The sequence below is a fragment of the Olea europaea genome, chromosome 17, assembly GCF_002742605.1.
Source record: "Olea europaea var. sylvestris chromosome 17, O_europaea_v1, whole genome shotgun sequence".
In the NCBI taxonomy this organism is placed as follows: Eukaryota; Viridiplantae; Streptophyta; class Magnoliopsida; order Lamiales; family Oleaceae; genus Olea; species Olea europaea.
The window spans coordinates 9,904,377-9,922,456 of record NC_036253.1 but is presented as its reverse complement, the minus strand read 5'-3'; the positions used below and the strand labels follow the sequence as shown (position 1 = coordinate 9,922,456).

Genomic DNA, 18,080 nt, shown 5'->3' with positions numbered 1-18,080 from the left:
TCTACAGGTAATAACTAAGATCCTTGCATCTAGATTGGGCCTATTTTGGGGAGCATTGTTGACTAAGCACAAGCCACTTTCATGGATTGAAGGAGTATGACGGAAAACATCCATCTTGCGCAAGAGCTTCCAAGAAAATATAACCAAAAGAGGGTTGCCCCTAGATGTAGATTTACGAAGGCTTATGAATCGATAAGTTGGGACTTAGTGAATTCAATTTTCATCCTAAATGTGGCCCTCTAGAGATCATGCATTTGACTTTTGTGAATGACTTGATGCTCTTTGTTAGGGGAGATGTTATGTTGGTGCAAATTTTAATGGATTGCCTATCCAAATTTGGATTAATGGACAAGAGCTTGAAGTAATCCAAGAATTAATGAACATTCCAAAGGGTACTATGCCGTTTTGGTACTTGGGTATTCCACTTGCATCCCAGAAACTTAAAGTCAGCGATTATGCCCCATTTTTGGATAAAATGCAGCATGCATTAGTGCATGGACTAGCTTCTCGACTAGCTCCTCTCTGTCCTATGTGGGAAGGGCAAAATTAATTAGGGCCGTGCTTCAAGGAGTTGAATATTTTTTGTTGTCTCTTTTTCCAATTCCAGCAACAATTACATCAAGAATCATTAGCCTGTGTTGGAACTTCCTTTGGGATCTAAGAAGCCGTTAGTTGCTTGGAGAGATGTTTGCTTACTAGAAAATAAAAGTGTTCTTGGTTTTAGAGGCATAAAAAGCTAGAATTCATCATTGCTTGCAGAAGCCCTTTGGAACATTGATCAAAAGAAGGACACTTTCTGGATTCGTTGGATAAATCATATCTATCTTCGAAGGACAAGTATTTGGAAGGTTTTGCCAAGGAAAGGGGACTCACTACTGCTCAAAAAACTGTTGCTGATTAGAGACGAACTGAGACAACCAGATGTGGGCATTCAGGCAGCAAGTGGCACAATGGTAGTCAGGTAGCGACGGGTAAACTTATGGCCTGAACTGCTGAAGAGAATTTTTGCATGGCTAAGGCATATAAATACCTTCGGCCGAGAGGTAATGTAGAAATCTGGGCAAAGGACGTTTAGTTGTCATTTATCACACCGAAACATTCATTTATGCTTTGGTTAAGTGTCCAATCCAAACTACTCACCAAGGATAACTTAATTTATTTGGATATTGATCGTAATTGTACTTTATGTGGACAAACATCAGAAACTGGCCAGCACTTGCTCTTTGAACGTCTATGCAGCTCTATCGTATGGTGGAGAATCTGAAATGGTTAGGCATTAGATGTGACCCCGTGCTTTGAAGTGGATTACAAAGGAGGCTCGAACTACTTCTTGGCATAGTAAAGCCAAAAGGATTGCTCTTGCTAACATTGTGTATCACATTTGGATGGCAAAGGAATAGAAATTTTTTTGAAGACCTTAGACCATGCATTGATAGCATCGTGAGACGGATCAAAATTACATTGTATCCTAATGTTTTGATTCATTTTGACTCTCTAGCGTTAGATCGTTAGTCTTGATAGTTTGTACATCTTTTGTATTTTGTTAGCCAGGTATGTCAAGAGTACTTATACATGAATTTTTGTTCAATATAAATTTACATTTACCAAAAAAAATAAAAAAAATAGAGGGCTAATCTACATGAACCCGACTAAGGTAGAGCCTAAGGTAGTCGATTGACCTACTCCACATGAGATCAATCTATCACATTTCTAATGGTTGGTCGATGATAACAAGTTCGGAGGCAGACATTATTGACACAATCTATACCCTATCAACAACTAAACAACGGTTACACTCTCCACTAACCAAAATTGCTTAGGAGATGAAAAAACTATGTCGGTGTATGAGAGAGAATCTTCGATATACATACTAAAATTTGCTGCATATAAACATCAAAAGAGTGCCAAGAATAACAATGCCTCTTTTATTGAATTTCTTACTCAGAATTTTATCTCCTTCTATTCACTCTCACGTCGGAGGCAATGGGGAATACTTTATTTTCAATTTCCATAATATATTTTTCTATTTCTTTTACGTTGATACAACTTCTAAATAAAGAAAAATAGTAGATTTAGAGTGTAAAGCAAAATGTTCGAGCAAATTACAATAACGCTCTTTAAAAATTATTACGATAAGACTTATCTTTTCAAAAATTACAGAGAACTTCGGCCAATTATTTTAAATAATTGATTCTTCAATTGTATGTCTTTTCTAGCAAGCATCGAATGGGTATGGGTCAAGGAAGAGTTGCAGTTTCTCTGGCACATAGACTTTTCAAAAGAAAATAGAGACGTAAAAAGATTTCTTCAACCATAATAAAATTTTGACATTGAATGCAAAGATAGAAGGTTGTTCGATAGCTAGACCCATTTTTTATAGGGACATTGAATGTAAAATAATTAGCAGACGAATTTCATATTTCTTTAATTTTTATAAATATTAAGAAGTATCAAAATTTTTTATAATTTTCATTTTAAAAAGATAATAAAAGTCGTTGTACATGTGTAATTTATTAATTTGTTTAGCTGGCAATACGAGTTAATTGTTTTAATGATCATTAAGCTTAGGTCAATGTCTTTGATTGATCACTGAACTTTAAAATGTCGAGTTTTGGTCATTGAATTTAAGTCTATGTCTTTGATTGGCTACTAAACTTTAAAATGTCGAGTTTTGGCCACTGAACTTTGAAAAATGTCAAATTTTGGTCACCAAATTTAGATCCATATCTTCGATTGCATAGTAAAATTTAATGTGTCGAGTTTTGGCCACTGAACATTGAAAAATATTTTATATTACTCACTGATCTTTGAAAAATATTGTACATTACTCACTGATTTTGAAAAACGGTGTACATTATTTACTATAAAATCGATATTTTCAAAATTCAACAGTTATGCTAATGAGTAACGCAAGACATATCAGTGGTCAAAATTCGACATTTTAAATTTCAGTGAGCAATCGAAAATATGAACTTAAGTTCAATGATTAAAATTCAATATTTTTTAAAGTTCAGTAATCAAAATTTAATATTTTAAAATTTAATGATCAAAATTTGATATTTTAAAAAATTTAATAGCTAAAACTCAATATTTTAAATTTGGATGATTAATTAAAGACATTTACAATTGGAATAATTAACCCAGACAATACAGCAAGAAGATAGGGTAACAGATTCCACTGGATAATAAAAATTCGAAGAAGAAAGAAAATTTCTCGCTCTACTCTCATGGAAACCACAGCCAATTTCTCGACTATGGCTTCCCGCCATTTCTCACCTTCGCTCCACAAAGTACCCCTCGGATTTCCCAATAAAATCTCTTCATGGACCGGCTCGAGTCACTCCCTCTCTTTCTCTTCAAGAAATTCATTCTCTGTAAGTCCCAAAACCATAACTATAGCTTAGTTCTTGGATTATTAACATTTAAGTAATTTTTCTCGAGTTTATGCAGAGGGAGCTATGGGGAGTGATCAATGCGAATAAGGGTGTTACTGTTAGGAGGGAAATGAGGGGAGTTGTGAGGGCTGAAATGTTCGGTCAGCTCACGAGCGGACTAGAATCTGCTTGGAACAAGCTCAAGGGAGAAGGTTTTTAATTTTTAGTTTTTCCCCCTTATATTGTTTCTGCGTCATTTTAGTTTCCATTGTTCTAGACATGAAATGACCTGGTTTACATCGTCTTCTTTGAATCTCTTCTAATAGCACATGGAGTTCTGTAAGAGTTAGAATCTAGTTAATTGGAAGGAAAAGGAGGGCCCCAATGGGGATTGATCAGAGTCTTGAAATCCAATCTTGACATGTACAGTGCCACAATCCTGCTGCCATTCACTAGGAAGTAAAACTGAAAACTGACGCGAAAATGAAGTTGGGTGTACACAGCAGCACATGATTTACGCATTTCTGAAAAATCATGCCCTACGAATGCCAAGAGATTTTTATGCCTTCTTATTTCAAGAAGATGTATCAATATAAGGAATGCATTTGGTTTTTACTTCACAAACTTAAGCCCGCAGTACACTCTATTACTACAAATAAACTCTCTTCACAATTCCACCTACTGGTATCTTAGACATTCCAAGGGCACCCAATGAATTTTTATTAATCTCTAAGCCATTCCATTCTTAGTGCGTCAAACACTGTGTGTCACAGTTATTGTGGTAGGTTTATTTATTGGTGAAAACACTTCCTCAGTAAGTATATCAACAGAATCTATGATTTGCACTTTCTGAAGAAATGTGTAAAAAGTCTCATGTTTTACCTAATAATTGTGAACTGAAACTATTTTTTGAAGTGAAAGGATGTATAGGCTTGGTAAATCGAGGGTACAAGTGTCAGTCTGCTTTTTGCAAGTAAAAGTGTGATGGAGAATAATGGTACACAGTTGTGTTACATATGCATGTACTAGACTGATTGTAGAGGTTGATATTCTTGCTAAATCAGACTTGATACATAATATAACCATGTTGTGAGTGAAATAAGTCTCTACAGTTTGAGAATTTGAATTGGTGTGTACAAGTTCAAAAGGTTTTTTAACACACGTGTAGTTGACGTAGAGTCACACGTAAATAACGAGGGGCTACTAAATAATGCCATTTATGACATGGCTGAGCATTGGGTGCACGGAAAGAGACAAGAAATCTGAAGAACTAATTGAGAGAGGGGAACTAAAGTTAACTAGATGATTTTGAGTGAAGAAAATTCTGTAACCTGCAAGGTGCGAGGTTGCTGATGGGCCTCCAAATTCAAGCTTAATACCATCTAAAAGAATCTAATCCGCAACCTTAATACAATTAGTGAAGTCACCAGAGGACCGCTTTTTATCAAACAGTTCAGGGCAATTCTTGCCATAACAGAAACTGCATTTTTGTTAACATACTTTTCTTATCTTTGTATATGCTTGCAGCTTATGTGGTTTCTTTGGCTTATCACTTGATCTGGAAGTACATAGTTCTTACCTTTCCCTTCCCTTTTACTATTAATATTAACGAAATATGGCTATTGATGTTATTTGTAAATAGTAATAACTAACTTCTTCGAGTTCTTTGCATTTCAGAGGTCTTGACCAAGGAAAATATTGCGGAACCTATGAGAGACATCAGGAGAGCTCTGCTAGAAGCTGATGCAAGTGTCTCTGTATCATAGTAGTGTTACTAATGTGTTAATATCTAATTGGCATCTCACATATATGGGATTACAACTTTTGTTTACAGGTTAGCCTTCCTGTTGTAAGAAGGTTTGTTCAAGCTGTGAGTGATCAAGCAGTTGGTACCGGCTTGATTCGAGGAGTGAGACCAGATCAGCAATTGGTTAAGGTATGCATACTCATTGGTGACCCCAATGTATTACAATTTTAGATTTTTAACGTCTTTGTAGCTTTATACTTTTTTTTGTGGAGTCATTGTGTTGCTGATAGCCTTCTCTCAATAACTCCACCACGTGTGAGGTCTTGCAAGACCTATTACTAATGGGGATCTTGGTTTGTTATTATACCTGAATTTCTTCTTCCAAATGTTTTGCCATCATTTGGAAAAGGAATTATTAGAGCGATCTTTTCTTTCCTTCTTCACCTCCAACCCAATTCATTATTAGAGATTTTATTAGCGAAGTAACTTTGTGAAGTTGTCTGATTTATTAGCTTTAGATCTTTGAACCATCATAACACACCCAAATGACTTGATGAGTAAATTTTTTAATCGATAAACCCAAAATCATGTATTATGAAAGGGGTCTATTCATAAATGGTGGTAAATATTGTTTGCCAAAATTGAATATTATGATGCAAGAACTGTAATATTGTTTGCCAAAATTGAATATTATGATGCAAGAACTGTTTTGAATTGACTTCTGATTGACACAGATTGTAAACGATGAGCTAGTGAAACTAATGGGAGGAGAGGTTTCTGAGTTGGTGTTCGCAAAATCTGGTCCAACTGTAATTTTATTGGCTGGGCTGCAAGGTGTTGGAAAGACGACAGTCGGCGCCAAGTTAGCTTTATATCTTAAAAAGCAGGTGCTTGTTCACTCATCCATCTTTCTATACCCAATCCTCGTCTTGAAGGTTGTAATGCAGTATATACTTGCTTCACCTTACTCAAGCAATGGTTGCATTAATTACAGGGGAAGAGTTGCATGCTAATTGCTGGAGACGTGTACAGACCTGCTGCAATTGACCAACTAGTTATTTTAGGTGAACAGGTAATTTGTTCTTTCCTGCAAGGGCTTGCTTTCCCCAAATTTTCCAAGATACCGTGAGTTTCTGTAAAGTCTTAACTAGCAGGAACGTGGATGATTTACCACCCATGACTCTTTAGTTCTATCTAGAAGTTATAAGACAAAGGATTTCTAATACCTCTAATGGAATAATATAAATCAGGGACCATAGATCTACTTGCTTTAACTCTGCAGCTCAAATGAAAGTTGTTTGAAGAGAGGAGCATCACAAAATAATATTTAGACATGATTAGAAAACTCATCGGCTGTATTTTTTCTTCAAATTCTCCTACTTGTTTTGCTTGGGAGTTGAGAATATTGATAAATATCTCATTGTAGCAATTTTCAACCAATGGAAAGATTATTGAATTATGCAGACCACAGGAATGTGCTCAAATGATTTTTGCAAGAAGTCTAGCAATTATCTGTCTGAGTTTTCTGCAGATCTATTTACTTATATGATTTGTGGATCTCAAGCCACTACCAATCCAGCAAAAATTGTTATCTCTTTCATGTTTCAGAGACACTTGTATGGTTCAAAGTCCTGCATTTTATCTTGATTATCCACTTCAGTCAAAGTTACTCCTGTGATGATTTTCATAGGTGCTGTAAGTGAATCTCCTTGTAAGTAAAATTGGATGGAAGTTTCTCCTTGATGAAGGTGTTATTGAAGAAATCATATTACTAAAACACGTTCCAAGCATTTTTCAATAATATATCTTGTTCCCAATTTTTAATACCTTCCTTTCATTTTAATGTTCGGACTTTACAATTCGTTCTCTTACTCACTGAGAAGCTTTAAACAGGTTGGGGTGCCTGTTTATGCAGCAGGAACTGAGATTAAACCAGCCGACATAGCTAGGCAAGGTTTGGAAGAAGCTAAGAAGAAGAATGTAGATGTGGTGATAATGGATACAGCTGGAAGACTTCAGGTTATATCATTGTGAATGTGATAATTCCAAGATAAGTTCAGTGATAGTGATGTCTTATTTTAACTAAATGCTAAATGCTTGATCTGCTTCTTATCAGATTGATAAAGGAATGATGGATGAATTGAAAGAAGTGAAGCGAGTATTAAATCCCACCGAAGTTTTGCTTGTAGTGGATGCAATGACTGGCCAAGAAGCTGCTGGTATGTGTGCTTATTAAAGTGTCGGAAAATTTCACTAGTATATATGGCCTTTGTAGAAATGTTGTGAAACCTGTAGTGTGAGCATGTGCAGTCCCCTTGACGTGGAAATTTATTCTCATGCTGTTGTATTCATTAATATAATGGTTTCTTGGACTTGAACTTTCAATGCATACGCAGAAATATCACTGCAAATGTGTAGTAACTTGTTTTAACCAGATTTGCTACACAAGCACCGATGGTCATGGTTAAGATATATGGCCCCACATAAGTATATGGGCCTGTAAGGCCTCTCCATTTAACACCAATTAGTTTTGAGATTCTTTATTCAACAATCAATATATTCTGCACTGGACGTGAAAGTTTTGTGATCTTCTTAAGATCTCTTCTTTGTGACTTATAAGTTTCACTGATGATATTTTAGCCTTGGTCACGACATTCAATGTTGAAATTGGAATTACTGGTGCCATTTTAACAAAGCTAGATGGGGATTCTAGAGGTGGAGCAGCCTTGAGCGTGAAAGAGGTCAGGCTTCTTTTTCCTTGAATGCATCCTCTCCAACTCTATTTCATCCTCTTGGAAAAAAATGGTTCGTGAAAAAAAAAAAAAAAAATCCTTTTCTTTCAAAGAGATGCTGCTCCTCTTTTTCTTTTACTATTGCATGGAAACCCAGAGGACATGCATTATCACGTGAATTTAGAAGAAATGGAAGATTATTAGTGAGTTAAATAAATTTGCCGAATTTAATGTTCAAAATTAAGACGCCACGGACTAAACAACATAATAAGAAGGAAGATCAAAAAATGTAATTGTATAGGCAATGACATCTTACCTGTGAAAAACTCTAACCATTATATTATCCAGGACTACTGTTGAAGTCATTTAAGCGTCAATGTCGGTGTTACTTTCTACCCGGTGTTTTCTAGAGATTCACTTCGTCTGATACTTATTGAACGTAGTGGGGGTGAATTAAGCAACCAATTGGTCTTACATGTAATTAGTTTTAAATTCTAACAAAACTTGCAGAAGAAGCCTGATTTTGTATTGCTGTTCCCAACCGTTCTGGGGTCCTAAATTGAAGAAAATTATTTAGTTGTTGGTTCCCTGACAACTGTCGATCTTCTAATTATGGAAAGTTTTCAGTTTTTTAATGCCAAATATTAATTGGAGCATGACAGGTATCAGGAAAGCCAATTAAGCTTGTAGGAAGAGGTGAGCGCATGGAGGACCTTGAACCTTTTTATCCAGATCGCATGGCAGGGCGTGTCTTGGGAATGGGTGATGTTCTATCATTTGTGGAGAAAGCCCAAGAAGTAGTGAGTATCGATCAATATGAATTTCCTTTTTTTTCCTTGCAAAATTTACTATTTGATATGACTGCAAGAATTGAGCAGATGCGCCAAGAAGATGCTGAAGAATTGCAGAAGAAGATCATGAGTGCGAAGTTCGATTTCAATGACTTCTTGAAGCAAACTCGTGCTGTTGCACGTATGGGTTCTATGTCTCGTGTTATTGGCATGATTCCTGGCATGGGGAAGGTATAAAACCAGGTTTTTACTAGTATGTTATTCTTGTAACTATTTACTCCAGCAACAGAATTTCATTGCCTAAATAATCTTCTGGAAAGCTTGAACTCTGTGTATTTCTCCAAAAAACAATAAACCATGGGGAGTCATTATAGCAAGGTGAGCCACTTTTGAACTATGAGGGGATAATCGACCATTAGGAAAAACACAATTGTAATTTTTTTTTTACTGCTTAAAAATATTGAGAGGCATTACAAGTATCCAGGATCAGAAGCATGATCTAATCTCCAAATTGTTGGTGTTCAAATAGGTCACTCCTGCTCAAATTCGAGAGGCGGAAAAGAGTTTGAAAGTAATGGAATCAATGATTGAGGCAATGACCCCTGGTAATCTCTCTTCGTTATCTTAAGAGCAATTAACTTTGGCAGAGAACAATACTAGCATCTTTACCTGCTTAGTGTTATTTTCGAATCTTAGAAGTATTGTTCTAAGTTGTTCCAAATATTTAAAAAAGGTCATCGGGTGAAATAAGTGCATAAAAGGATGAGATGAAGATGATCTCATTATCTTCTTCTGTTGTTACTTGCTGGTCCTAGAATGTGTTTCCATAGTTGACCTTTCAAAATACTTTCTGTAGCTTCACAAAATGATGTTGGACTTTTTGATCTTTTATGACAAGGTTTGGTAGTGAACTTTTATTTGATGAGGGTTACGAAGCCCAGATCTGATCAGTTACTTTTTTATTTTATTCCATGTCTGTATTCGACTGAGTTCCATACATATATAATGTTTCTCACCTTTTTATGAATAATAGAAAATGCTCATAATAACATTTGATTATGGCAATACTAGTGGTTAACAAAGAACTTAAGTGTTCCTCATATATATTTTTTCCGATGATTTCAAGACACGTCTGCTTTATCAATTTATATGCAGAGGAGAGGGAGAAACCAGAACTCTTGGCCGAATCAGCTAGTAGAAGGAAACGAATTGCTCAAGAATCTGGGAAAACCGAGCAACAGGTATTCAAAGAGGGAGCACAACAATAATGTAGATGTCCTGAAAGGAAAAGATGTTTCTTTCTTTTCCCGAGAATTCAAATGTTTGCTACATAACTGATATGTTGTAGTAATATCAATTTTCAGGTGAGTCAACTCGTTGCTCAACTTTTCCAAATGCGTGTTCGTATGAAGAATTTAATGGGTGTAATGGAAGGTGGATCCCTCCCTGCATTGAACAATCTTGAGGAGGCACTCAAATCTGAACAAAAGGTGCTTAAGTTTGTTGTAAATTCCATGCATGCACTTCATCTGAAATTCCAGTCTTACAATTTTTAGTTCTAAAAACTGGTCGAGTATGTTCTTCCATCCATCGATCTGTTTAGTGTTCCCAACGGCTGTCCCGCTATCACTATATTTTACATGAATTCCCTTAATATGGTGTCAGAATGTCACACTGCTGCTTAGTCACAAAGTTAAGCTGATCTTTGTGTGCCGTGAATACTGTTCAAATGACTAAGATGTGGTTTTTCTCCGTCCTTGAATCAGGCTCCACCTGGCACTGCAAGGAGAAAAAGAAGGTCAGAATCAAGGAAGCAATTTGCAGACTCGTCGGCAAGACCTAGTCCTCGTGGTTTTGGGGCCGGGAACTAAGATTAAAAGTTTCAAACTCAACATTGCAAGACCCTTAAAGCTCAATGTTCATATGATTTGCTACTATACTTGCGGGTCCATTTTTGCTCTCTAGTAAACTTGAAGAAATTTTTCCTCAAGAATTTTCTTATTCTTCTTCCCTTTTTTCTCCTGAGAAAAAGGGACTGCTGGTAATAGTAGTTGCTGAAGGTCATAATAGATTTTGATGAGAAATCAAATGCATAGTTTTAGTTGGGACTTGGGATATTATCTACTGCTCAAAATTGGTTTTGGTGCTGCCACTCAGTTACATGTATAGGTTAATTTTCTACTGTTTAATTTCCCTTTCTACTCTTATTGTGGAATTGTCTTATTAACTTATGTTAACAGTGTCTTTTTTTTTTTTTTTCCAAAAAATAAAATAAATTTGTGTAGTCAACTCGAAATTTGTAGAGAATAATACTTATTATTGTGTTGAGTGCCTGATTCACCATCAAGACTGTGACATGATATTACTTAAGAATTATTTTAGTAAATTCCGAAGGATATGGGCAAAACGAACTCAAATAAAATGTAAAATTTCCCAAATACAATATATCAAAATACTTTGAGACCACTCATCCGACCAATGCTTGTAACCAATGGCGGACCTACATTTGGTCCCGGTGGGTCACATGACCCACCAATTAAAAATGATTTGTATATTATTATTATTATTTTTTAATAAAAATTGAAAATGGAGTAATGAAAAAACGGTTCTAGTTTCCAATTGAAAGAATCCTATACCGTCCCAACTTTCAAAACCCAAATTCCAATCCAAAGAAAGCTAATTGAAATTCAATGCAAGAAACCGATCCACTCCCAATTCAATCCCAACTCCCAGCTCGATCGCTCCCAATTTCAAACTTTGAAGCAAAACCCAATAATTTGCTTCATTCTTGACAACCGTTCTTGACTTGATTCCCTCCTTCAACGATTCAACCACCTCAAACGGAAAAACAAACAACAATATCGTATCCTACTAACTTCAAATGTCTGCGTCCGTCACTGCTTGTAACGACTTGATAAAATGAGAATATATTGAAAATTTCCAACTTATGTTACAAAATAACCTGATCAATGCAGGATGTAGCAGGTCGTTTATATCATATATGATTTTGCGTTTTATGATACGTACAAAGTATGAACTATGTTACATGATTGACATAGAAATAAATGATGAATGATACACTAGGGAAAAAATAGGAAACCATTTGGCCATAAGTTTTGAGCAATCTTCCAGGGAAGTTGATAGGAAAAATTAAAACTTAGTTGAGATCTCTATTAATGTAAGCATTTCTGGACACGTGTCGTTAGGTAAGGTGTCCATAATTCCCAAGTGTTTTTTCATTTTTTTTTTTTTTTTGACACATCATTTGTTGTATTCTTCCTGCAAATTAGCATTACACTAGGAATTGATAAAGAGAGATTTTTTTTTTTTTATAGTAAATGGCAAACTCAAGAAGGACTTCCAGCTGCCAATGCAGAAAAAGAGCTAAATAACTATTTTCAAGTTGATTTTGTATCGTCAAAAATTGCTAACTTAAAATATTTAAAGGTAAAAATAGATATTATTTATCGACTCACCATATAGATACTTGTGTCTTCTTTAAACATGCGATGATATGACATTTGGATAGTAGAAAAGATACAAACTTATTATTAAATTTCATTTGTATTTGATTTATTTTCTTTCCTCAAGTTAGGATTGGATTTTTCAATTGCATAAGCCATTGATTTGATATCAACATTCTTACACTTACTAGCTATAGATAGAGTATAGGGATAGGAAGTGATTTATGTAGTCGATTCCCACTTTTCTCAACGAGTGTGAAAATTTAAGATGAAACTTTAATACTGAGTAAGTATTAAAATTCAAAAATACGAGAAATTCAATTCTTCTAAACTCAAGCAAAATGTCAGATTTCAAAATTCTTGTTCGTCAATGTGCCACTATTTTACTGAATGATAATTGACATGAAATTATATCTTTAACAAAATAGTAAATATTTACACTGTGTTACTACGAATCAGAAACAAGCCGAAGCAGAAGAAAAACTTAAAGAAGAACAAACAAGGAAGGATACTCTATAAACAATCAAAACTGCCGTTATGGTTTCGGGAACGTTGCCGCTGTGGTTGGCGCAATTTTCGCCATATCCATTAAAAAAAAAATTTTAAAAAAAAAAAAAAAAAAAAAAAACCAATAATGATTTTTTACGACAAAATTGTTGGTAAAAATAAATTTTTTTTAGTGAATTTCGCTTCTTTTAATTGCCATTTTAAAGGCAATAATTTTTACCTAAGTTTTGTTACTTCCATTTGGTTTTAGATCATTTTCTTTTGTGAAGTTGTTGCGATGTCACGTATTTTAATGTAGAAGGCTGTAAAACATGTATGATATACCGAGGTATGTGATAAAATTTATTTATTGTATTCAATATAATATGCTAAATATGTCAAAATAATAACAATAGTGTCATTTGTAAACAGTGCTTACCCATCGCAATTCATGTGATGGATGATTATATTCACATTTTGTAATATTCGATGTCTAAGAACGCATTCATAGATTATTGGATAATGTGATAATAATTTTACTATCACATAGAACAATCATCTAAACTCTAGATAAATAGAGTAATCCTATTTAACCTCATTCAGATTGCAACCCCAGTTTAGGTGATGCTAATTGATATTAATTGATAGATAGAATTAAATAACTCGTTTAATTTCACCATTTCATTTAACCTATTATCTAGTGCCGCCTAAACTGAAATTGCAACGTCAGAAAAATTAAATAACATTACTCGAATAAATAACAGTACTCGCGTCATAAAGATATTGTGCATTAGTTACATTCTCAAGTGAAAGTCAGTAACCATGTCCACTTAACTTTATTAAAAGGGCTATGCTTGCTGTACATTCTTGTAAAAATAAAATAAAATAAAAAAATTCCTATAATTGACAATTTTCATATAAAACAAAGCCAAACGAACACCAAAAGATGGATGATTTTCTTGTCCTTTTGAATTTTTATTTTTATTTTTTGTTTTCAATGAAAACAAATTCTATCCTCAATACCAATAAATTATATCACTTTAATTGACAATTTTTATATAAATCAGTGCCAAATGAATATCAAAAAGCACTTTTATTTCAACATTTTTCACGTGAAAAATTATACCAAACAAACACAATAATTTACAATTTCCAGAAAAACAATTCTAGACAATTCAATTCATTGGAATTCGTTTTCTAGGCAATTCAATTCCATCTTTACAATTAAACGGACCATAATAGTAATAATATACGATGACATAATTATAATCAATGTCCATTTTGATAATTATATAAATACATCAATAAAAAGAAATCTTTTATTTATCAAACCCTCAAATTCTGAATTGAGCACATACTGATTTGGTAAACATCAAATGATTCTTCGGCAATTATTTCTTTAGTACAATTAAAATCAATTCTATTAAAATCTATAGCAATATTAAGTCTTCATCCCGCGAAAACTCACTTAAGATAGTAACCAAAAAATAAGATAAAATAAATAAATAAATAAAAGGAGATGAAGACCAATTTAACACAAAACCCAAGTGTTGGCATATATTTCCTGTCTACACGTAGTCAACCGAGAAGGAGAAAAAAGGAGATAGCAACACCGAGTGCTTTTTTGATAAAATTAATTCCAATTTTCACTACTCATTTTATGGACTCGATTCGAACAATTTAAAGTCATATATGCATAGCTATTAGAATCAATTCTGATAATTTAAAGTCAATGGTCGAACCGGTGGATTATTGCTTAAAAATACATTATAAAATTTTTTTTTTGAGACAAAATTAAATCTTTTAAATTATTTTTTATTGATTATTTATATTTCTAAATTATTAATTTTATTAAATGCTCAATCCATTTTAATTGAAATACATGATAAAGTTATAAAATAAAGTAAAATGGACTATAAGTTTTTTCTTTTTTTCATTTTTTTTTTGAAAATATTTTTAGAAAATTATGCCCCTGTTTGATTAACATTAAATTAAATTACATTACATTCCATTTTTCTCTCTCCTATTTTCAACCATACAATCTTCTATAAAATAATATTACACGTAAATCGAAAACTTTACCTTCTTTTTCAACCACTCATTTTTCTAAAAAATACTATTCCCCCCATTACCATTTTCAGGTAATGGGGGCCAAACAGGGTGTATAAATGATTCATGAGATGCTTACATCTATACTAGTGTTTAAAAATTAAATTTCAAAAATAAGGTTCAAAGTTTATTTATACAAAAATCAGGTAACAATTTTATATTTCAATATATATAATAATATTAATAAATTTAAACTATATACCCTCCCCCTATGCCATTCACCAAATTAAAAACCTAATTATTTTCTCTCCCTACTTCTCCCCTTCTTCCCATCATCTCTCCCTCTTTCTCTATGTATCTTCCCGTCATACATGGTGGTCATCATCAAAGAGCACACGAGTTTGTTGCTGGGAGCAGCGAGCGGCGCTCGCTATGATCGCCTCTTCTTCCCATCCTCTATCTCTCTATCCTCTCTGTCACACATAGCCACCATCATCGAAGGCCATAGCAGAGCTTGTCGCTATGAGCAGCCATCGCTTCGTGCAATTCTAGCGTCGGTGCCTTTGAGCTCGGATCCGTGTTTTCGCCGATACACACAGATTGGGGCGATTTGTGGTTACGTCGGCGCCATTGCATTTGCCTAGCTTCTATGTGGATGTGATAATGATGACGACGTGCTCCTATGCTTGGCTCAAGCAATACAAGTTCACAATTTCGAGTTGAAGTCGACGGGTTAGCCCATATATGGTTTTTAGTGTTTGATAATGCAGTGGTAGTATAGGTATTCTGATCCATGGGTGGTTATCTGATGAGCAGGCGATGGTTTGTGGTGGTGGTAGTTTTGTTGTTGTTAGCGATTGTTATGGCGGTGTCGTGTTGGGAGCAGATCTGTGTGTGGTGGTGTGGTGCAGATGATGATTGTATGGTGGTGGTCAATTTGTTGTTGTTGGCGACGATTGTGGTGATGGTGTGACGGGGACAAATCTGTGGCTAGTGGTTACCTAATGTGCAAGTGATGATTGTGTAGTGGTGTGGTGCAGGTGGTGGTTGTGTGGTGGTGGTCCTTTTTTGGTTGTTGTTGTTGCTGGCAGTGGTTGTGGTGGTGTTGTGACGAGGACAAATCTGTAGGTGGTGGTATGGTGCAAGCGGTGGTCCTTTTTGTTATTGTTGTTGGCGGTGGTTGTAGTGGTGTTGTAGCGAGGGCGGGGTGGGAGAAATTAATTTGTTATTTGTGACCAATTAATTTGATAATATGTAATCAATAAATAAGTTGTGACGTATAATTATGTACATGTGATCATTAAGCCCTTATTTAATTTCTATTTTTGGGATAAAAATATATTATGGAATAGTGATTTTTTGGAGAATGTTTGGTGGGGGGGGGGGGGGGGGGGGGGGGGGGGGGGGGGACCGTGACCTTAAAATTGTGACTAACTAATAAATTGCTACCTTAAAATTTAAAAATTTGTGACTAACAAATTTGAAAATACGTGATCGATAGATAAATTATGACTTATAAATTTTTTTATTTGTGACCAACGAGATAAATTGTGATATATAAAATTTTAGATTTGTGACCTTGAAATAATTTGTGACAAATTAATTTGATAATACGTGTTAATAAATAAGTTGTAACATATAATTATGTACATGTGACCATTAATTGTATAATTGTAATCTTATTACATTTAATTAATAAAAATATTTTTATTTAATGAATAAATACCTGATTTTTTCATTTTTAAACTTAAAATCTAAAGTTTGAATTGATGATACTTAATACCCGATTTATGATTATCCCTCCTAAGTTTATTGCTCAGTAATAGGTGTAACCTATTGTAGAATCCAGTGGCTAGGTATCATTTAAGTTACTTTGAGGCCCAAAGTTCAATTTCTTAGACTAAAGAATTTTGAAGATAAGTTTGAAATCTGGTCAAACCAATCAATCGGGCCAACAGTTCAGCGTAAAAACTATTGGTTGACCAAATCAAGCCCAATTTTTGATCAAATCAATTGCATTCTAATCAAATTATTCTGTTTGGCCCGATCATGGGCCCATTTTACCCAATTTCTAACTTGAGCTGACTCGGGTTTTATATGATATATTGTGCGAATTGTACAAATTGTTTCCTTGGCAAGTGCTCCCAACTCATGTTGCTTTCCATTGAGTTACAATAGAAGCTTATCAACTTAGATATCTATGATGTGAAGGACAACGATAAGTGTTGCACTAGCTAAGGCAGTTGAATTGAAAAATTCTAATATTGAAGAGTGGGCTAAACTTAACATTAATAACGACATAGAGTTGACAACAAAAGAAAGAGCATGCACGGAGTAAGATGAAGATGAGAAGATGGAGATAGAGGAAGAGAAAGATGGAACCGATGATTAGAAGGATTTGGAAGGTGAGTACACTAAGCTTCTTGCACTTGCTTTTCATGATTCAGAATTAATAATATTTAAATATATCTAGGAAAATAGAATTCGTAATATATTTTTTTACTAAATATAAAATAAAACTTGAGCATTATTATTTTTAATTATTGTGCTACTTTTTTTCCTTAACAAAACATCATTTTTATTTATAGTACACCATAACTTTGACTTTCAGCTCATTACATTATTACTCATATTTATTGCAAAAAATATTTAGACTTTTAAATCAACAGTGATTTTGACGGTTCCATTGATTCAATGCTTAGATTGGATTAGCGATCAGGTTGGATATAAAAACTGTGAGTCCTTTTGATTTGTGTTTCAATTTTCTGTTTTAAATATTGAATTTATTCTTAGTTTTTCTGTTTTGAGGCCTGTTTTAAAATTTCTAAAAACACGTTTAACTTGTTATTTTAAAAATAAAAACTAAAAAACACTGTTGATTTGAAGTTTTGAAAAATTATTTTATGATATTTTATTCAATGAAATTTGATTATTCAATAAAAATTATATATATTATATATTAATATATTATCATGTAATATTACATTTTAAAGTTGTATTTTATAATATTTTTCTTAATACAAAAGTAAAATAAATAATAAATTGAATTTAAAATATATGAAATGAAAATAAATATAAAAATTATTGAAGTGAATAGAGAATATTTTTATCTGTGTTCATTTAATTTTTTATTTTTGAATTTTTATGTAAATAATCATTAAGAGTTTGAGCTATTTTTATTTATTACTTATTACTTTTTATAATTTTTTATTTTTTGGAAGTTTTTATAATTTTATTTTTCTTCATTTTTATTTTTTTAAGATTTTTAAATTTTAATTATTAGAATTTTACATTTTTATTTTTAAAATTTTATCTAAACAAAATTTTATTTATACGTTGTTTTTCATGTTTTGCAAAATTGAAAATTGAAATCAATTTTAAAATAGTAAATCAAAAAAATGTACCTTATGGTTTTGCCCAGACAATAGACGCTGTAC

The 18,080-nt window shown here is 33.6% G+C and overlaps 1 protein-coding gene across 1 annotated transcript; it reads left to right on the top strand.

The window, feature by feature from the left end:
* Window positions 1-3,177: 3,177 nt before the first annotated feature.
* On the top strand, window positions 3,178-10,849 carry LOC111366259 (signal recognition particle 54 kDa protein, chloroplastic). Its single transcript, XM_022986985.1, has 15 exons — window positions 3,178-3,374; window positions 3,451-3,586; window positions 5,052-5,119; window positions 5,209-5,310; window positions 5,856-6,008; window positions 6,116-6,193; window positions 7,015-7,140; window positions 7,238-7,340; window positions 7,762-7,862; window positions 8,516-8,653; window positions 8,732-8,875; window positions 9,174-9,249; window positions 9,800-9,885; window positions 10,009-10,134; window positions 10,411-10,849. Exons 1-15 carry the CDS (start codon window positions 3,228-3,230, stop codon window positions 10,513-10,515), a joined length of 1,689 nt encoding a protein of 562 aa, XP_022842753.1. The 5' UTR covers window positions 3,178-3,227; the 3' UTR covers window positions 10,516-10,849.
* Window positions 10,850-18,080: the final 7,231 nt, after the last annotated feature.